This window comes from Alternaria burnsii, assembly GCF_013036055.1.
Source record: "Alternaria burnsii strain CBS107.38 chromosome Unknown 700, whole genome shotgun sequence".
In the NCBI taxonomy this organism is placed as follows: Eukaryota; Fungi; Ascomycota; class Dothideomycetes; order Pleosporales; family Pleosporaceae; genus Alternaria; species Alternaria burnsii.
In genome coordinates, this window is record NW_024066121.1 from 733,251 (window position 1) to 753,513 (window position 20,263).

At 48.6% G+C, this 20,263-nt stretch overlaps 7 protein-coding genes across 7 annotated transcripts; 1 reads left to right on the forward strand and 6 right to left on the reverse strand.

Moving 5' to 3' along the window:
- Nucleotides 1-283: 283 nt before the first annotated feature.
- GT037_009345 (uncharacterized protein) lies at nt 284-2,824 on the reverse strand (the record flags this gene model as incomplete). The annotated part of the gene is made up of 1 exon (XM_038934392.1): nt 284-2,824. The coding sequence occupies one exon, from the start codon at nt 2,822-2,824 to the stop codon at nt 284-286; it is 2,541 nt and encodes an 846-aa protein (XP_038783194.1).
- A 72-nt stretch (nt 2,825-2,896) lies between these two features.
- GT037_009346 (uncharacterized protein) lies at nt 2,897-3,592 on the reverse strand (the record flags this gene model as incomplete). The annotated part of the gene is made up of 1 exon (XM_038934393.1): nt 2,897-3,592. The coding sequence occupies one exon, from the start codon at nt 3,590-3,592 to the stop codon at nt 2,897-2,899; it is 696 nt and encodes a 231-aa protein (XP_038783195.1).
- Nucleotides 3,593-5,204: 1,612 nt separating this feature from the next.
- GT037_009347 (uncharacterized protein) lies at nt 5,205-6,241 on the forward strand (the record flags this gene model as incomplete). The annotated part of the gene is made up of 2 exons (XM_038934394.1): nt 5,205-5,424; nt 5,475-6,241. The coding sequence occupies 2 exons, from the start codon at nt 5,205-5,207 to the stop codon at nt 6,239-6,241; spliced, it is 987 nt and encodes a 328-aa protein (XP_038783196.1).
- Nucleotides 6,242-6,364: 123 nt separating this feature from the next.
- On the reverse strand, nt 6,365-8,860 carry GT037_009348 (uncharacterized protein; the record flags this gene model as incomplete). The annotated part of the gene is made up of 2 exons (XM_038934395.1): nt 6,365-8,777; nt 8,826-8,860. The coding sequence occupies 2 exons, from the start codon at nt 8,858-8,860 to the stop codon at nt 6,365-6,367; spliced, it is 2,448 nt and encodes an 815-aa protein (XP_038783197.1).
- A 533-nt stretch (nt 8,861-9,393) lies between these two features.
- Nucleotides 9,394-11,700, reverse strand: GT037_009349 (uncharacterized protein; the record flags this gene model as incomplete). Its single annotated transcript, XM_038934396.1, has 4 exons — nt 9,394-10,254; nt 10,407-10,714; nt 10,767-11,183; nt 11,352-11,700. 4 exons carry the CDS (start codon nt 11,698-11,700, stop codon nt 9,394-9,396), a joined length of 1,935 nt encoding a protein of 644 aa, XP_038783198.1.
- A 651-nt stretch (nt 11,701-12,351) lies between these two features.
- GT037_009350 (dnaj heat shock family protein) lies at nt 12,352-13,681 on the reverse strand (the record flags this gene model as incomplete). Its single annotated transcript, XM_038934397.1, has 4 exons — nt 12,352-12,645; nt 12,700-13,361; nt 13,423-13,536; nt 13,648-13,681. The coding sequence occupies 4 exons, from the start codon at nt 13,679-13,681 to the stop codon at nt 12,352-12,354; spliced, it is 1,104 nt and encodes a 367-aa protein (XP_038783199.1).
- A 1,160-nt stretch (nt 13,682-14,841) lies between these two features.
- On the reverse strand, nt 14,842-17,818 carry GT037_009351 (rrna pseudouridine synthase; the record flags this gene model as incomplete). The annotated part of the gene is made up of 5 exons (XM_038934398.1): nt 14,842-15,210; nt 15,259-16,117; nt 16,173-16,329; nt 16,382-16,574; nt 16,883-17,818. 5 exons carry the CDS (start codon nt 17,816-17,818, stop codon nt 14,842-14,844), a joined length of 2,514 nt encoding a protein of 837 aa, XP_038783200.1.
- Between the last annotated feature and the right edge of the window lie 2,445 nt (nt 17,819-20,263).

A 20,263-nucleotide genomic window follows, 5' to 3' on the forward strand; every position in this document is an offset into this window, starting at 1 on the left:
ATAAGCAGAGACCCAAAACATTCCACTCATCACCGCAAGCCTAGACTTGTGCAGTACTTGTTCGGTCTCATAGGTCACGACGATCATTTTAGTCTGACCTCTTGTATTTCCCTGGGTATCATTAACTTAACGCCAAATTGTACAATAGTATCCCTGTAGAATGCTACGCGGGAACTAGAAACTAAACCAAAGACACAAATGTGTGCCATATGGATCAAAAGAAAAACAAGAACGCTCACAGAGAAAAATACTAGCTGAAAACGCTCGCTTCGGTCCCAAAGAATCACTCACGACTCCGCTTCATCCGATCGCTTCCACCGGAGTCATCAGCTCTACGCCCCATCTTCTCCTTCATCGCAGCACGTTCTTCCTTCTCAGTGAGTGCGATGCAAAAGCGCTTCGAAGCTTGGTCGTTCGCTTCTGGTACATTCGTTCCATCATCGTCATCCATCGCATCAGCATCTTTCTCCTTCGAAACCTGGTCGTGATCGGAAGAGATCTCTGCGATGTTGCGCTTGGCCTTTGGTGAACCTGTGAGTCCGGATGTAGTTTCTTGACCGGTAGCCATACTCCGAGCCTCATTTCGGTCAACAACGAACTTTTTCATGTTGTCCTCGACGCGCCAGTACTCCTTCAGGTTTCGCATGTATGGGACATAGCGCCCAGACTTCTTGTCCTTGAAGAAACTAAGCTCTTCTGTCTTCGCAAGATTCTTCATTTCGTCCCACGTCAGGCAACCACTCGGGAAGACTTGTTTCATGAGGCCAAAGTTCGTGGCGGAGATACGTCTGAAGAGCGGCCCAAGCTCTTTCTGGCGGTCGGCGCAGGTTGCGTACGATCCGGGTATATCTTCATCGGCTTTGACGTCTTGAGCATTTATTGCTTCGTTGCACGTCCAGACCAGGATTTCGCAGCTGGAAGGTGCCGGATCGGCGACCAATCCTCTGATCACCTCGATAGTCCATTCGATATTAGCCCTCTTGCGGTTGCCGCTGTCAGAACCCTGATACCTAGGATGCTTGATAACATAATCTATCACAATCTCATTGTCTGATGGGTTCCGCCATGAATAGTCGAACATGCCGGCAAACAAAGACCAGGCCTTGTCTGTCTTGTTCATCATCTTCCTTTGCGCCTCAATCAGCAATCTAGTCAACTCCTCTTTGCCCGATTGTGGTCCTGATGTTGCCGATTCTCTCCTCTTGAGGGGGCCGGCTAGTACTGTAGCGCCGGCATTGGCCGTATGAGAAGAGGCAGCGAGATTGATTGGCTGCGCAATAACATTGGACGCGGCTTGAGATGGAGCAAGTGGCGTGACGGGAGCAGCTGACTGCGCATTATCATTATCAGCGGCTTGAGATAGAACAACCTGCTTGCTTGTCTGCAGAGCATTGCCTGTGCTCTGTGTAGCAATGTTCCCTTGCGCCTCTCGCCTTCTAGCATGTTGCCCATTATGTGCATGTCTCGCAAGCTTGTTGAAGTCCGCATTGGTCAACAGTTGATGCCTCATTGCGTAGTCGATCTTCTGGGCCAGCTCAGCTGCGGACTCCGCATTGTCAATAAAGCCAAGAACCTCGTTTCGAAAGTTATCCCTGGGTCCCGAACCGTCCGTCTTTGAGAGAGCCTGTTGAAGAGCGAGGTGAAGTTCAGCGACCTGTTGAAATAGAGCTTGAGCCTTTCCATCAGCCCAATGGTTATGTGAGTTTGCCTGCGCCCTCAACTTCGCCCGTGACTGGATGGTGCTTTCAGCGCCAGTCGGGCTGGAGAACGATGAAGTCGCCGAAGGCTGCCCAGTCGACGATGGAAATATTAGAGGAGCCACAGGAAGCGTGGATGTAGAACGCCCGATTCGATTGACAGACGATATGGTCGTGATAGTCGGGGCTTCAGAGATATGGCAGCCGGACCTGACTGTAGAATGCTCTGGGAGAGGCGTATCGGTCATATCCTCATCCTTAGTGACCACGGTAGTAGTAATAGGCGGAGCTAAATTGGGTCCGATAGCAATACTGAGCATGGGGCGCGCTGTTGGAAGCACGTCAGGCATTTCCTGATCGTTCGTCTCGCCGAAAATAATGCTAGACGAAGCTCCAGTTGGGTTGGTAGTAGATTCGAGTGCAACCTTTGTGAGTGGAGGCGCATCGGGCATATTTTGGCTCTCGTCTTGCACAAGAATTGAAGAGGGTGCAACAACAGTCGGTTGGTTAGTGTGCTGCACGTCATCCATCTCATCATATCCGATGTTGGTAACATGATTGGAGGCAGATGAGGTCTCTACCCCGTTCATAGCTTGAGAGAGTCCCACGCGTGAGTCTGTTGTGCCGACTTGCTGGCAACGAGTAGGCTCTGGAATACAATCTTCCATTGCATCACTCTGCGGGAAGGCTCCGTGGATGGTGGGCGGGCCGTTAGTGTTGACATTGCGGGTTGTGGCGCCTACCAGCTGTGTCACGTGGGTGGTGATGGGCTGAAACTGGACGCTGAGGCTCACAGCGTGTGTATTTGGCACGATGTGTACTGGCAGCATCGGCGTTGTATGCTGCAATACATTCATGCTTGACACTACCGGTACCGATGTTTGTGAGTTAGGTGCAGCGTCAGACCTGGATTGGAAGGTACCAGATGTCTGTTTCGGGGTAGCCAGCTTAAGCTCAGCGATCTGAGTGACGGATGCTGAAGCAGCAATGGTATGTGGGGAGGCTACACGGCTCGCACTACGCACGACGTAGGTACCGATACTCATTTTATCCTGTCGGATGAGTGCGCCCGAGCGGCTCGTATCAGGAATAGTGGACATACGAAGACTGTTGATGATCTCAGCCATGTCTTGCGCACTGCGACTGATCTTGTCGAGATAGCGAGTAAGGCATTGAAGTCGCACGGTGTAGAGACGCGCTCAATCAACAAAGAAGGGAGTGGGACCAAAGTTCGCACACTCGCGCTCCAGAATGAGACCAAATATGAAGCGGGCGATTGGTCGCTCTAGTTGCTTTCCGAACCTGGTATCTTTGAAGAGATGGCCAAGGGTCTTTATTGCGACACGAACCGTCTTCTTGAACGCACCCCCGACGCGAATCGCATGACCAAGTTTCCTTATTCTGTCAACGATAGGGCACACCGCGACTTGTCGCAATGGCAGATACGTTGATGGAGTACCATGCTGACGCTGAAGAAGCTGGACCAGATCGGGGGAGGACAGAGCTTGTCGGAATATCGCGGCAGGATTCGAGCGAAGATTGCTCTGGAGGTTGCCTAAGAATATGGATGTAGTTGTATAGGAGAGAGGTTGACCAGGTCGAAGCAGGTATAGCCTGCATCGCGATGCCCCAGTTTCCGCTCTCGATGCCATGTTCTGGGCTGCATGGGGTCGTGACGGGGATGAAGGACCGGGGAGTTTCTGTAGACTCTGCAAGAAGGCATCGGCGTGCTCTCTGATAATATGGCGAGCGTGGTATATAGATACGTCGCCGAACTGCTGAGCATAGATCACGATCTGCTGCTGGAGCTCGGCTTCTAGGCGAGGGCGTAGGGAACGAGCGAAGAGCTGTCGCGGCGACTCATCCACTCCGATAGGTAGAAACTTGCTCGACATTATAGTGACAGATCATCGAAGTTGCTGAGTATGATCGTGGCTGACTGCGTCGGGGTTGGATTGCGAAGTACTGCTGGTGCACTGCGAAGGTGGGCTAGAGGTCGCTGGAAAGTCTCAAGCGCTATGACTTGTGGTGAACAACAGCGAATTGCAATGGATAAGCGAGAGTACAGTGTCATAAAAGCGCTCAATAAAGCTTGAGAAAGTGAAAGTGAAAGAGAAACGGTCGAAACGCTAAGCCATATTGCGCATCTCGCAAACGAATGACACCCAACAATTGCATAATCCCATCAACTCAGAAGCCCCTTGGAACAGTAAGGGATCTCGTTGCAATAGAGGGTTCGAGAGGACATCCAGCCATAGGCTGCCAGACCACTGAAAACATGTCATACTTGTCAATTCACTTCTTCGATGTAGCGAAATGCGAGGGAGATACCCGAAGTCTTGAATGCAGAACAGATAAACCACAACAATAGATGAAATATGGCAATGGGTGGTGAAGACAGAAGATATACCTAAGACGCGTCTCCACTTCGATACCAGTGGAAGTGTTACCCAGAAAAGGTCTTCACAGCAAGGTCTTGCCGTAAGTATAGAGCCATGCACTCGGTTGGGCACTCATAATACCATTTGAGCACTATTTCTGTCACTACCCATAAGTGTATTTTCCATTGTCATCCACCTGTTCTCTCGCCATAATAATACACACTGTGAGGCACCGTGCCCGATTTGTTGTCATTTTGCCGAGATGAGTTCTGTCGCTTCAGTATCATTGGAACCAAAAATTTGGCGATGAATGGTGAAGCTTAGAAATAGCTTCTTCGCGCGAAAAGATGTTCGAAAGAGCGTGGCTGGGAAGGACGCGTCGTTGTGTCCTTAGTCCAAGCATGACATCATGTCGGAATAACCAGCCTTGGGCGTTCTCGCGCTGGATCGCGCGTCGCGTCCCTCGTCCCATCCTCCATCCCAATTTCCACCGGTCTGCAACACAAACAATCGACCACGTGTGACCGCTCGGGAAGACATTTGTTCTGGCCCTTACAGCTTGCGAGATTTCTCCTTAGCCGGCGCGTGCTATGTGCTTCGCTGCCGCATTCTCTACTCTCAAACCACAATCATCATCATACGCATGGCTTTGTAGAACGCCCAGCCTCCCAACACCAAATCCCAGTCAATTGTTCCATCGCTCAGGAGGCGTACACCATTTCGTAAACTACGATTTGAGAGGGTTAAGCATAGCGATCGGGGCCAGCCACATAACCTGGCAGGGGTTCTCCTCCATCTCCCCGCAGCACCTATAGCGATGTGTCAGCCGATGCGGCACAATATCTATACGACCTCATACGCCAACTGACGGTACTGGTTTTTGTGCTCATCCTAGACCATCTAATGTTAGCGACCGTATATGAAAGCATGTAGTACGAAAATAGCGATATGTGATGACGCTAAGCTGGATTCGACATCGAACACTACGCTTACGCATGCTTATGTTGCACCGGTGACTACTATGCAGACGGTACAATCACTGAAGACTTGCGTCTTGAAGTATAATGCGACGTCCCCAATATGCAATCTAAATGTTCTAGTTCTGTCATACGACAACCCCAACAACATGGCAAACGTCACCGGTACCAATGGCATCACTGGCGCCAACTTCGACATATACGGTGCGAACCGCGTACTTCCCCGGGCAATGACCGCATTCACAGCTATTGCTTGGTATAATTCGATCGAACTACTCATCCTTGTCTTCGTCAATTTCAGGAGGTACTCCGGCTTGTACTTCTGGAGTCCTATAGTCAATGCGATCAGCATTGTGCCGTATGCGACTGGTATGATTAGCTTACCGAATCGAACACGGCTTGGCTGACGAGGTGCACAGGAGCATGGATGAAACAAAACAACGTTGCACATAATCCTTACGTTTACAACACCCTCCTTACGCTCGGGTGGGTTTTGATGGTTCCCGGGCAATCAGTCGTAATGTACTCTCGCCTGTACCTGATCTCCCCGAACCTTAAACTCCTGCGTCTCATCTTTTGGCTAATTGTTACTTCGGCAATATATCTGTGTGTACCTACTGTTACCCTGAATCTACGGCAATACACCAAGCATCCGGAATCTTACACACGCGACTACATGGTCATGGAGAAGATACATATGACTCTTTTCACTGTTCAGGAAATCTTTATATTCTGCGTCTATCTGTTGGAGACCCGCAAGCTAATGCGTGTCATCTTCGACGGCAAAGCCAGGAAGTGGATGTGGCAACTTGTTGTAATGAATGTACTCCTACTGATACTGGATATCGCTTTACTCACGACAGATTTTCTGGATCTCTACATGATACAGACAACCTTCAAATCTCCTGTGTACAGCTTCAAGCTCAAGATTGAGTTCGTAGTCCTTAGCCAGATTGTCCGCGTCATTCAAGATCGTGCGCAGTCTGGTAGTTCAGTCGCCGCACTTCCATCAACTCTGGTGTGTCAACCGTGCGCAGGAAAACCGATAACAAGTCAAATCTCAGAGGTAGAGGACATGCAACGCAACGTGCCACTGGAGTGGCGGCTATCGAAAGACACTACAGCTTTGGTTTCGCCAGTCGCGCTCACTGTGGCGAGAAAAGACGACGTCGAAAGTGCCAGATGAAGTGTCGTTTCTGTAGACGCGATGTATCATAGAAGATTGGGATGACTGTAGGACAGGTATATGACCAATTGAATGATTGATAAGCGCAGACCGATGAATCAATAGATGATATCACCAAGCTATTCAAGACAGCCTGAACATCTCGCTCCGCCAGCCATACACCCGCCCAAGCCTCCGTCCGAACCGTCTTGCCATGATGTACGGAATGTCGCTGTCAGGATGTGGTTCGTGGAAATGAATGCCACGATCGACATCAAGGGCTTCACAGGGTGTGAACTGCCAAGCGGAACCTTGCAGCTTCTCCGCAGCAAAGCCGATGCGTACCATAGCGCGCTTGAACTCGTCCCACTTGATGGCCTTGGGGAACTCTTCGTTGTCAGACAAAGTGACGTGAAAAAGTGCTTTCATTGTCCTGTACGCACGCTTATCCAAGGCAAAGGTCTGCTTAGATGTTTCTTCGATAGCGGGCGGAGCATGGTCGGCAGGTTGATCAATCATGGGGATGTTTGTAACGCCTTTCGTCTTTGGCTTCTTCTTCTCTTCGATAGCTAGCCGGTCAAAGGCTCCTGTGATCTGCATAGTCTTGTTGTGGAAGATTGTTGAAAAGGGCTGATAAACATACTCCAGGTGCTCCGCTGGCTTTGGTCTCATACCCAAAGGCTCCTTCCAAGGCGGAGTCCGTTGCATCTTTCCACCATCCAAGATACACCGACGTATGACTTCATGCTGCGAGACTCCAGTCTTCTGCTCGTAGAACGTGTCGACATGCTCCCAGAATTTGTCGAGATTCGCTTCAGCCGTACGCATACTCTGAACGTTGCTCCTGTTACGGATTTTATGGGCAGGATACGCCAGCTTGCCACGAAAAGGATTGATGGAATGTACCGGAAGCTGGCATTGATCCAGGTGATATAACCACTCGAGAAATTCTTCGTCATGAGAGTGTGGTGCATCCTTTTCGATTTCGTAGGCCTGTGGCGTATCGCACCACACTGAGTGCTGCATAATACACTCTCCAACTACAGACATATGCGCAAAGAGCTCCGAGACACGAGCCGACATCAAGTTCCTTGCGGTGTCGCTAGTCCTAAAGAGGGTAGCCATATCATCCAACAGATGATATAGGGTTGCGTCCGAGAGAACAGCATCAGACTTTTGTGCTAAACACAAGAACGACGATACCACACGGAATTCCTCGAAGGTCTTAATTCTCGAAGGGATGAGTACGACGCTTCCAACGGCTTCCGAGTCGTCCTGACGAAAACAGAATTTTCGCATGTTGGGTGCGCAAGCAGCATAGCCAGAAAGCATAGGATACAACAGCCTTGATGTCTTGCGAGCTCTGCAGTCAAGCTCGCTCATAAGAGATGAGAAGCGGTCTTTACAATCTTCCCGGGAGGTTTCTGCGAGCTTGTCCACGATTCGATACAACTCTTCCCAAGCGACGAACATAGTGTATGCCTCAATGACGACCTCTCGTGCTTTTACCATAAGAAACTCAGTGCCGCCTAAAGCTGGATGAACTTGCCCATTCACATTGTGCGCCATTTTCATAGTATGATCGGCAATATCCATAAAGACTTCCGCAAAGTAAGAAGGATCCTCGCGCAATGCTAAGATATGGTCTCTGGCGTTCGTGCGTAAGGCGTTGAAGTATGCACGTAGCCTGGTCAAGTCGAGGGATGCCCTGTTCCGATAGGGTGCGATAGCGAGTGTATCGGCGAAGGTCGTATATCCGATGTCGCCTCGAACATCGAGATCGGCGAATGGCGGCTCGACTTGGACAGGACCATGAAGCAGCAGATCCTCAGTATAGTCGTGCAAGATAAGCTTACTGCAGGTGACCAAGAACTTCAAGATCCGTTGTTGTATATGGAGAGTCTGTAGACCGATTCGAGCACAGTATTCATAGCCGTTCTTGTCAGCAACATAGTCGTCTATAGGTTTGGTTACAGGGTTGACCCGTCCATAAACTGTAGGATTCGGATCGTTAGAGAATTGGAGTAGATACTTCACAAGCTCTGGCTCAGGACCGCATGGTGACATCCGTGCCAGCGGACTGAACTCCTCTTCGGTGGGTGCAAAAATCAAGGGAACGTTTCGACCACGAGCGTTGAGAAATATCAGCAGACATTTCGGCTTCAACAGGTCCTCCAGGTTTATGAAAGGCCACATCTTAGCATCTGAAGGTACTCCTTCTTTGTCTTTTGTGACCAAGGCTTCTTTGAGGCGCGCTGGATCGTGAGACTTGTTGAAGATGTTGACAACATCGGCATAGTCTGGGCGATGCATCTCTGGCATGTTTGGCCATGCTTCCAGCAAAATATCGCGCCGTTGAGCAACAGACTTCTTGATCCACCGTTTCCGTATCATGCTTTCGTTTCGGAGAAGTATGGCGTTCAGCGTATGGTAGTCGGTGCAGATACTCTCACTGAGGGCCGATGCATGCTTCGCAATTGTCGTAACTAAGGATGGCGAGATGGAATCGTTTCTGTGCAGTTTTCTAAGGAGCTCGTCGAGCTTGATATCATCGACCCTGTTTTCGTCAGTGATAATCGAGTAATGTCTTTGAAAGGAAGCTCACTTCTCCTGCAGCGGCAGCTTCGTAAAGTCCGTCATGATTAACTCGCGGCTCTGGAAGTGTCGCCGGCAAATGGAGAGGTTGCGTGGCGGAAAGAATCAGTTTTGTGTAAGGTGCTTCTTGCAGCTGGCGGCCAAACGTATGACCGGTAATTTACAACTGCTTCAGCGGTGTGGTGACGGAATGACAAACGGCGTTGCTAGGTGAAGGCGCGAAGTTAAGATAACCAACACAATAGCTTTGAAAACGACTCAGATCGTGATAATAAATACAGAAAGGTCTGCCCGAACATACCGACCTGCGGCCTGTACCAAGTATCGTGCAACATCCGAGAAGCGTGCACGAATGTCGAGACGCTGTCTTCCTGTGGACGAGCTGGAAATCATCTTATGAACGTCGGTGAGAGCAGACACATATGGCATGTGATCCGTAGGCTGATGATACGAAATCCTTAATGGTGATTGTAAAACGATTCTGAAGGTAGATGGGTCTAGTGAAACCATGTCGTTGTAGTTCGAGCAACGCTAAGTATCCACTGACCAGAGAGAGCACTCAGCCCATTACCCGCTCGTCAAATAATCTTGACCTGTCGAATTGGCAATGCCTCAACGAATTCACAGATCCTCCAAGTCCTTTGTAGAGTGGTCATCTCCGACTGAGAAACGGCTTCAATCTCGATAGTTCCTATCCTCTCGAAGACGCCATTGGTGACCTCTTTAAGAATGAGCCCCATATAAGAAGCTTCTTCTGACAGACTGGTCGGCAAAACGACGAAATCATCTCCAACCCTGACCGGCCGATCACCAGTGGACCAGTCGAAGTCCATACGTGCACTCCATGTTTTTAGCCTGACGTCCGAAGTTGAACGAGGAACTATCTCGAAGCACGGTACTGACTCAAATAGATCCCACCTGATGGCTTCCTTCAACCGAATAGTGTATGTATGGCCTTCCAATGAGATGCTAGCATGTGTGACTTCGCCAACATGCGCCGGTCCAACGTAAGTGTATGACAGGTCCATCAGTCTCAAGCATGGTTCGAGTGATCCGCTCAACCAACAAACATGCATTTGTGAAGATGGCCATGCCCATGTTGGAGAACGGATTTGAGGACACCGCGCTGGCGGCGTCCAACTTTCAAACGACCTCCAGGCGAGATCGGAGAGCAGACTTTTCTTCCACATGCCAGCAATGTATACATCGTCTAGACGTAGCCGCATTTCTCGTTCGACTATGGCAGCGATTGCGGGTAACCGATCGCTTGCATACGTTAAGTCCAGACCAGAATACATGTTCACCAACTTGTGCCAGCGGTCGACTGGATCCTCAATGACTTCAAAGAGTTCCAAGCTTGAAGTGTTGGTCCATGTGTACACGTCCTTGAAGGTCATCCCATTCTCCGAGATGAAGCGAGTGGGGCATTGCCAATAGATCTACTAGTTTAATTAGCCACTTGGATCATGTGTTTAGAACAAACAGAAAGACATCGTACCGTTCAACCCATCTCCAGTCTCAAAGACTTTCGGGGATGCTTTGACATCCGGAGACTGCAAATCTCCAGTAGAAGCGAGCGTTGATGGCTTACCTGGTCCTTACTAAATTGAACCATCCGCGACGACAAAAGTCGCTCTTGGTACACCCAAGCCCTGCTTAGAAGTGGAAACTCAGGATAACCTGGTTCATCTGGTGGTGGGAAGAATCCGCGTATTTCCTGTATGTAGAGCTCGTGAGCCGTTAATTTTCTGGCCCTGTATCGTTTTCGATCTGACGCAAACAAACCACAGTCACTGTTACTAGCCCAAGTAGCCGCAATGGTCAGATGAGCTCGCTCATAGATGATTGCCATCGTCGCTGCCGCTTCTTTCCAGTCATCTTCATCGTCTTGCATGATACCTAAGCGGACACACCTTAGTCAAATATAAACCATCTTACGAGAGCAACTTACAGCATGCATCAATCCATAAAAAGCGAAGATTAAGTCTTGCACATAGACGAACAGCGTCTGCAAAGGTCTTCGGTAGTCGATCGATAAGTATGCCGTCGAACAGATCACTGGAAGTCGTCTTGTCTAGCTTGAGTGCTGGGCCTGATGGGCCCCAACAGTGACTCAGACAAGCATACATGGCTGTTGTTTTTGAATGTTCGCGAAGATAGACATGCTCTCCATCTATCTCAAGGACACGTTTTGGTAATTTGTTGATCTTGTGTCCAGCACAAGTCTCATGATGCTCAACACAGGTTTCGATCCAATTTTGCAATGTTTGAAGAGTTTCATCAGAAGATGTGTCTCCTGGAAGAAGTCTCCTGGTGGGAATAGGTAGTTTGGAGGATGAAAGACCGGGTTGGGTGTGTAGCTCCTGACCTGCAGGAAGTTAAAATCTGTTCTTGTAGTTGGTCTAATTGGTGCTCTCTCCTGTGAAGGCAAGGGTGTTTCAAATCTGTTCGTACATAGACGGTGGGATGTCTTCGCCAAACATTCTCGACTATTCTAGCTATTGAAAGCAAACAGAGCGATATGTGTATAACTTACCTTGTAATCGAAATAGCTCTAGTTCTGTTCTTTCATCTTCGCCTTTGATAATCCATATGCGCCAACTGTCCGCTAGCATTTTGACTCTTGTCATGCTATCCATACATAGTCGTCCAGTGCTATAGGTCGTAATAGCATCAAACACAATACTACACACTTGGCAAGCAGCCGCCACCCCAAGTCGGAGTTTCTTGATATCTGTTCCAACCACGTATTTTTTGTATTCATTCGACGACAAGTCGCAGGGCTCATGGCCTTCGTCTTCAGTTTCGCTATCGGTGGCTGCGGTCAGATCAACTGTAGTGTCGGATGGGCCAACAGGTCCACTATCCAGGGCTTCGGTAGCCATGGCGACCGAATATCATAGACCAGAATTTATATCCAAAGTTATAAGATGTACACGAAGCCGGGGCGGATTTAGCCCCGTTGTGCTCAGTCAGGCTGCAGCCAGGAGGCTGCCAAGACGCGGGGCAGTGCGCGGCCTTGCTGCCAGAGGTGGTGTATCTTTGTGGTACACGCGGGCAGGGATCTCTAAAGCCAATAGTTGAGCTAGATGCGAGTGATCATGTTTGGTGTCCGTCAACGGTTGGTGGCTGGCGAGTTGGATGGAAAGAAGCTTGCTGCGAGCCGCGAATGCTAAGAAGTACCGTCATTCATTGTTCTTTCGCCACAGAATGAACAGTCGCAGTCGCTAACCATTACCAGAATGAAATCATGCATGAACAAACCACATCGTGCGCATTGTACTAGTTCATCGATTCGTCTATCGTAGACGCGTTATTTCATATATCATCTCCATCATGTCCACCAGCATGCCATCCAACTGGTCATGCCTGCCTCATCCCTCCTCCCAAATCATAGTAAAGATAATAAAACTCCACCGACGCCTTGGTTGGGCTCGCTTGGAGCATATATAGGCTTCTGCCCGATATAGTAAATAAAGAAATACAAAGGATATACGAGAATCAAAGTCGTTCCATCGTCATGCCCAATGAGCCCACTACAGTATCTCCTTCAACTTCTCCTTCTGCGCGCTTGTCAAGCTTGTAGGGAACTTGATCTTCACGCCAACGATGAAGTCGCCGCGATCTGAGGGTTTCTTCGATTTGGGCATGCCCAAGTTGGGGTATCGTTCTGTCCAGGTCGGACCTGTGGGGCCGCCGCTGCCAACGCTGAGTTGTTTACCGTCGATGGTTTGTACGGTTCGGCGCCAGCCGGTAAGGGCTTCTTTGAGATCGATCTCGATGGTGTGCTTGACGTCGTCGCCTTCGCGGGTGAACATTGCGTGGGGTTTCTATAGTGTCATTAGTATCGGCTTGCATGTGATGGATGAGAAATCGGGACTTACCTCAGAGACAATGAAGTGCAAATCCTGTGTGCCACCCTCCACCTGGTCGCCCACATCTGAGAACTTGATCTTGCTGCCAGCCTTCAATCCCTTCTTTATCGGTACCTCCAGGATCCGGTCTTGAGTACTTTGCTTGCCGGTACTCTGGTCGTATGTCTTGCGCTTGATCTTGAGCTTCTTCGTGGTGCCATTGTACAGCTCTTCCAGGCTCACGGCGAGCGGCTTCTCCACAACTGTGACTTCGGGTTCTGGTGCTCGTCGTCCGCCTCGGAATTGACTGCCCTTTCTGCCTCCACCACCGCCGCCCATACCGCCCATTCCGCCAGGCATACCGCCCATACCGAAGCCACCGAAGTCAAAGTCATCACCGCCGCCGCTGCTGCGCATGAATTCGCCAAAGATGTCGTCGGCGTTCGAGAAGTTGAAGCCGTTTCCACCGCCGCCTGTCGAGAAGTGGAACGATCGTGCGCCGCCGGGCATACCACCGCCTGATGCGAAGGGGAAACCTCCACCGCCTCCTGCGCCTGCAAATGGGTTCCCACCAGCACCACCGGCATCTTCAGGGTGTGGTACGCCGCCGCGTAGTATGAACTCGAGACCGTATTGATCGTATGTCTTGCGCTTCTCGGGGTCGGAGAGGATCTCGTAGGCTTGTGAGCATTCTAGATGTGCTATTAGTATTCTCATTCCTATCCAACTGAGCTGGGTATGCCATGTACGTACCTTTGAACTTCTCAGCAGCTTGCGGGTTGTCCTTGTTCTTGTCGGGGTGCCATTTCAGCGCCGCCTTCCGGTAGGCCTTCTTGATCTCGTCTTGCGTCGCGGTCTCCGATACGCCTAGAAATAAGTCAGTAACAGTTCATGTGCCTACCCGAGCACCCCGGGCCCTGGCATACCCGCTGTCTAGCAGAGCAAGGCGGTGGAGGGGTATATCCGAGGCAAACGTACCTAATGAATCGTAGAGCTTGGACTCCTTGACCATCTTGAAGTCCTACAATTACAAGAGAAAGATATCTCGTGTATGCGCAATTAGTGTTTGTAAATGTCCTGCGTGGTAGCTTATGAGGTTGGGTCGCATTTATCACTCGAGCTTTGGATGTCTCTCCACTTGTCAAACGGCGCTAGCAGTGACGTCGAGCCTTGATGCGGAGCGAACACAGAGAAGGTTCGAGAAGCTTCAACTACAATGCCATATCCATACAATCACATTCATTGATGTCGTGTATCAAGCGCTCAGATTCAAAATTAGAAACCTGAATTTGTATCACAGGGGTTGCATCGAATCGACATCCACGGGTACCTAGCAATGTGCTGTCGCGCTCCACCCGACGCGCGCTTGTTGTTCCTCGTGGTCTTCCTTGACGCGCCCCGCTTTTACAATCCTAAAAGCTTCAATTTTACAGAGCAGCGTATCGCAGCTATCGTGGACTCTTCATGCATGGTGTTGGATGAGCTCATCCTCAATTTCCGAAGTAATATGCATGTGCAGCCGTGTAGAGGGAGAGCAAGGTGGCTGGGACATGTACCTGCCAGATCCACAGAGTTGCTTGATAGCGCTGTGCTACTAGTAGTAGCGTTTAACATGTTCATCATGCCTGGGTAGCAATGCATGACATTAGCATATTTTTATAATCACGAACGTGATGGCCAGATTGCATGTCTGTGAGCTTCTGATACTCAATACAGGACTGGGGCCGTGACACATCAGCAGCGATTTGCATCAACATGAAAGACCCATCGACAGCTCATGGACACGCTGCAAGAGTTACCCAATCTCAATAGCTCGTGCAGAGTCAGTAAAGCCTAGACGCACCACTGCACATCGTAATGACCATGAGGAAGAGTCAGAAAGATGAAGTTTAAACAGTGAATTGAACATGTCTAGCAACAAGCTATATCGCACGTCAACACGCAATCGACCACCTTTGTCGCAGAAAGCTTCGACGCGCCAAAAAACGCCGGCATGCCCATGATCCCAAACGCCATTTTCCGGTATGCTACATTTGAAGAAGCTGGTATCCAAGGATAGAGTAGTAGTAACTATGACATGTACACGATTTTGTGGTGTACAGCGCTTTTACAGGCAAGCAGCGATGCGCGCTGTTGCTTTGTTCGGACGTCCATCGTTCAGATCTTGATCGTTTAGTCGGAGTCGCTGTCAGAATCACCCTTGCTCTTCTTCTTGTCCTTCTTCTCGGCCTTAGCGGCCTTCTTCGCAGCCTTCTCCTCCTTCTTCTTGCGCTTGCGCTCGGCCTTGTCTTCATCACCCTCGTCGTCGCCGTCACCACGGCTCTTGCGCTTCTTGCTCTTCTTGTCGGCGACCTCGGCTTCCGCCTCAGCCTCTTCGGCAGGTGCGAGACCAGTTGCGGGGACAGCAGGAGCGGCGAGGACCTCGGACGTGGAGGTGGTCTCAGCGACAGGTGCGGAAGCGCCATCGACGTCGTTCCTGTTGAAGTCCTTGTACTCGGTGTTCCACTTAGCGGGAGTCTTGTCATTGGGGCGGCCGAATTTCTGGACCCGTTAGTATAGCACTCGCAACTCTAACGTTGAATAACTTACGTCGAGAGTGCCAGCCTCCTTCATCTTCTTCTTCTCGGTGGCGACTGGGCCCATACCCCACCTCCTGGGGTAAAGGTCGCGCTCCATGATCACACGCTTGATCTTCGCAACGACACCGTGGTCGCATGATGACATCTCAACGGCAGACATCTGCGCGTATGCGAGCGCAATAGCCTCACCCTTGGTGGTCATGAGGACAACCTCCTCGTGGATCTCAATACCCTTCTCGAAACGCAGCAGACCGGGAAGCATGAGCTTAGCACCGTAGCAGATAGCGTTGACAGAGCTGTCCTTGACGACGATACGCTTGTAGCTCATCAGAAGACTCTCGAGAGGTGCGATGACCTTGCGAAGGTAGGCCTCGTCGCGATTGTTGTCGTGCAGCCACTGGGCATCGAGAACGTCATGCAGAGTGACCAGGTCCTTGGTCTCGTCCATAGCTCCAGACCTGACACGGCGCAGCTCCTGCATGTGAGCGCCAACACCGAGCAAAAGACCAAGATGCACGCAAAGAGTACGGATGTAGGTTCCGGCCTCGCAGCTGACCCAGAAGACACCGAGCTGCCTCTCATTGTCAAACTCGTAAAGCTTGCTCTCGTGGATAGTTCGGATACGGAGTTGACGCTTGACGGCGGAAATGAGCGGGGGACGCTGGAACAGAGCTCCGGTGAGCGTCTCAAGGGCACGCGCAAACTGCGCCTCGCCTCCAGGAAGCTTGTCGTGCATGCGAATGACGCAAACGTACTCCTTTCCGGCTCCCTGCTGGGACTTGACGAGACGGGTGGCACGATCAATGCAGACGATGAGGCAACCAGTGACCTTGGGGTCGAGAGTACCGCTGTGACCAGTCTTCTCGACTCTTTGGAGTGTGTTAGCTGACTGCGCCTGAAACAAGTCACGAAGTTTCTTCCTACCTCAGCATGCGCTTGATCCATGACACGACTTCGTGAGAGGATGGGTTGGACGGCTTGTCGAGGTTGATGACACCAGAGCTAATGTACGACTTGAGGTCTCGCGATAGCGGCGCGCAACCGTTGGGGATGGGAGTGTAGTGCGATGTGCGAACGAGCACTGTACGCGCATTAGCAGAGCATTCTGGAGCTATGGGGAAGCTGCAGCATACGGTCGCTGTAGTTCTTGAGCAGCAAGGGCCAGTCGCTGGTGTCGATGGCAGGCGCAGCCGCCGCTGGCTTGATCACATACGCGTCGGGATCGGTCTGCACGAGAGCCATGGCGATTATTGTGTTGGTTGGTGGTGTTGCAATTGGCGATGCGATGTTCTCGAACTTTTTCGCAGTATTTTCGCGGCGTCCAAGCTATTGGACGCATGGACCACCCCACACGGAACTTCTGTCGGGCCGTCATCTAGTCCGAACACGCCTCAGATGTGCGAGATGGCTGGACTACAATATTCGGTGGCGCGGCAGTGGTTATACAGCATAACACAAAAATATACCAGACGTCAAATCATTACAAGTTCGTTGAATTATCAATACAGAAGGCGATTGACACCAGTGGAATGTGACTATCTTACACAGCACCTATTGACTAGTGACTAGCTATCCTAGTTCACTACTTGACCATACTCGTTACTATGTAGAGTGCCAATGTCCCCACTGCGGACCCCCTGATTGTGGTTCAGTATTTCGTTGTCTCCAGTACTACGAAGAGTGGTTCCATCCATCTTGCCATCGACACCCCGTTGAACACCAGGTTCAATCAGACTGCCGTGGCTGCTGGGTACATCCGGCCAGAACGCCTCCTCAGCATCGAGCAGCGCTCTCCAAATAGGGTCAACCCTAGCCTTGACCTCTGCCCATCTTCCATCGTCTCGATCAACGGCGTCGCTTACTCCTTCATTGACGATGCGCTCAAGCTGCTCGACGAACATGAGGAAGTCGCGGTTCGACCAGTTGGGAATGAATTCTCTTCGCATCGCACCGCCATCCTGGTCGTTGTCGTAATTTCGAGGAGAAGACTGAGCGTCTTGTCGGCGAGCCCAGGACCAGGCCTCGTAGTATACCTTCTCGGTTGACCATAGCAAGATGGCACCTTCGAGCCAAGGTATGAATGTGTTTGGCTGTTGAGAAGCGACACTGGCGAACAGCGCTTCGTAGCGACGAAGGCCTTCTGACTTTACGTTCTCTTGAAGTGGTGTAGCTGGGAGGTCGATTTTGTAGATTTCAGCAACTTCTTGGAAGAATCGTAACTCCCTCTCTCCGTTCTTGATGGCAGACTCTAACCACGCAATAAATCGTGTTGGAATGTCTGGCTCGTCACCAGGTGCAGTTGTTGATCTATGTGTACTGCGAACAAGGTTCAGGGTGTGCTTAATAGTAGAGAGGTAACCTTGAAGGTATTGCCTATCGTTTGCAAGCCACTGAGCGATCAAAGATTTTGGTAGGGTACCCTTTGCGGCACGCTCGAGGAAGGGGTGGTTGGTAACGCGGTGCAGTTGGTCATTGTTGATGGCGAGGAGATGAGCTGTGACTGCCCAAGGGAGGTTGGTGGGGTCGAGTTCGCTCTTGCTGGCCCAGGTTCCTGGGTGGTGGTGAGGCATGGTAAATATCGTTCGCGTAGGATTTGTGATATCTGTATTGAACGGTGTATGTATTCGATGAGGTACATAATGGGAGTCGGGCGGGGTAGCAAGCTACTTATATGCTAGAGTTACAATGCTTGCCAAGCGAGACGATGGCTCCGAGGAGACGTAATTACGTGTTGAGGCTGAGGGCACAAGGAGCATGAAGCTATCGCCAAGGAGAGTGGATGGTGCCCAGGTGTTGAAGTGAACGCATGACGTCGGTTCGGAAACATCGGAGTTTGGAACGCTCTGAGTGGTGCAGAAGCATGGCGAACCGGAATCTAGAATCACCACACACAACTTGGCAGACCATTTCTCAGCGGAGCTCTTGGCGATATGAGGCTTCTATACGCTAAAATACTTGTATATGCGGAAGTTTGTGGCTGAACCATGGCGGAGCTGCTTGGCGCATGACGATGCCGCCACCCGTGAGCTGCTGCTGGTGTGATCTTTGGAGTGACCCGGACAAAATTCGGATAGCGATATTAGTATACATGATCATCCGAGCAAGCTGCTCAGTCAATGGACGTTGTGTGTGCTTATTGATGCCAGCATAATGCCGGTCGTTTGGCGTTTACATGACCTTTGTCTGGCGTGGACGCTTGTCACGCCTTCACACATGGCATGTCGTGATGCGTAAGACGAGCGGGGTATAAGAATCTAGGCAAACTTTAACTTGTCTCTTGAGGGGTACTTGGAACACCAAGATATTCTGGTATTGGTGTTGGTGTTTGAGATGAAGAAGTACAGATCTAATGTGTGAAGGCAGTCCCGACACCTCGGCCGCTGCCTTACAGTGCCCGTGCGTCAGTTAAGCACCAACGCCAGTTAAGCACCCCCAACAACTCAATATAGTCAACAAAATAAGGTTATAAAGCTACTACAAATTATAATAAAATTACGCAAAAGTAGATTTATACTATATATAGGCTTATAAAACTTTTAGCTTATTTAGATATTTTTTTAGATAGCGTTATAGGGCAGTCTTATTAACTACGTAGTAGAGCAGCTAGTATAACCTATACAGCTCCTACTATAGTTATAGTAATACTACTACGCTTTTAACGCTTTATAGCTAGCTTATAAGCTTTTAAAGCTTTATACTTACCTAATTTAGATAATTATATAGCTTTAGTAGCGTCGCAGAGGCTTCTATAATACTCTTTTTTAGCTTTCTCTATAGCCTTCTGCTTTCTAGTCTCCTCCTAACTCTTTTCTTACTCTATACGCCTTATAGCTTTAAGCTTTGCCTTATAATTATAAGCTACTTTACTTACTTTAGCTTACTTAGCTTTTTAAAGCTTTTTAAGCTTAGCTTATTATTATTATTATATCTTATTATCTTAAACTTATTTAACGCTTATTAGTAACTACTAAATAGCTCTACTATAATACTTAGGATAATCTTTAAGCTATAAAGTATAAGATTTAGTTTCTTACTTTTTCTTAATAGCTAGAAACTACTTAAGGCCTTAGAGTTTACTATAAAGGAGTATATTTTAAGCTATAAAGTAGTATAAACTTTATTAAAGCTTTTTAACTTCTTTACTACTTTAATCTCTTACTTTCTAACGTATAATTAACTTTAGCTTAAGCTAATTCTTAGTAAAGAGTATAGAGCTTAAACTAGCTTCTAAATCTAACTTTTCCTTAGTAAACTTATTAAGTATAACTACTAGATTAGGTAAGTATATACTAGTTACTTTAAAAGACCTTTTAATAAAGAAAGGTTTAAAAACCTTAACTTAGGACCTCTAGAAAAGTAAGAAGAAGTCTCTTTTAGTTATATTAAGTAATCTTTAGTAGTTTTAAAAGTATTAAGTTAGCTCTTTTAAGTAAGCGTTTACTAAAGGTTTAAATATTACTTTATTAAGTAGTTAAAGCGTATAGGTAGTATAAAGTAGATATATAGCTAATAAGATCTTATAATTATAATAATAATTAATAAAGTCTATTATAATATAAGATCTATAGCTGTTAAGGAGTAGTAATTAATACTTAGTTAAAGTATACTACTAAGTTTCTCTTTTAAACACCTCCTTAAGCTAATATAATCTAATATTATTATTACTTTAGCTAGAGGGCAATAACGTAGTAAAGACTAAGTAGTTTTCTACTTATATAGTATTAACTTAGCTAGTTTATATAGCTTTATTAGCTACTTTAAAGATAAGAAAAAGACTTAAAACGCTCCTATCTAAATAAATATAAGCTATAATAGTAATCTACTTACTTAAGCTATCTTTAAGTAGTTAGCGTACCCTCTTTTTTATATAACGTGCTTTAGAGAAAATACGCTTTATTCTACTAATCTTTCTAAGTTAAAACTTCTTTTTATCTATATTAAATATATAAGATAGCTAGACGTTATACTTCTCTATCTTTTTAATTAAAAGCTTAAAGTATAAGCTATACTTAGCT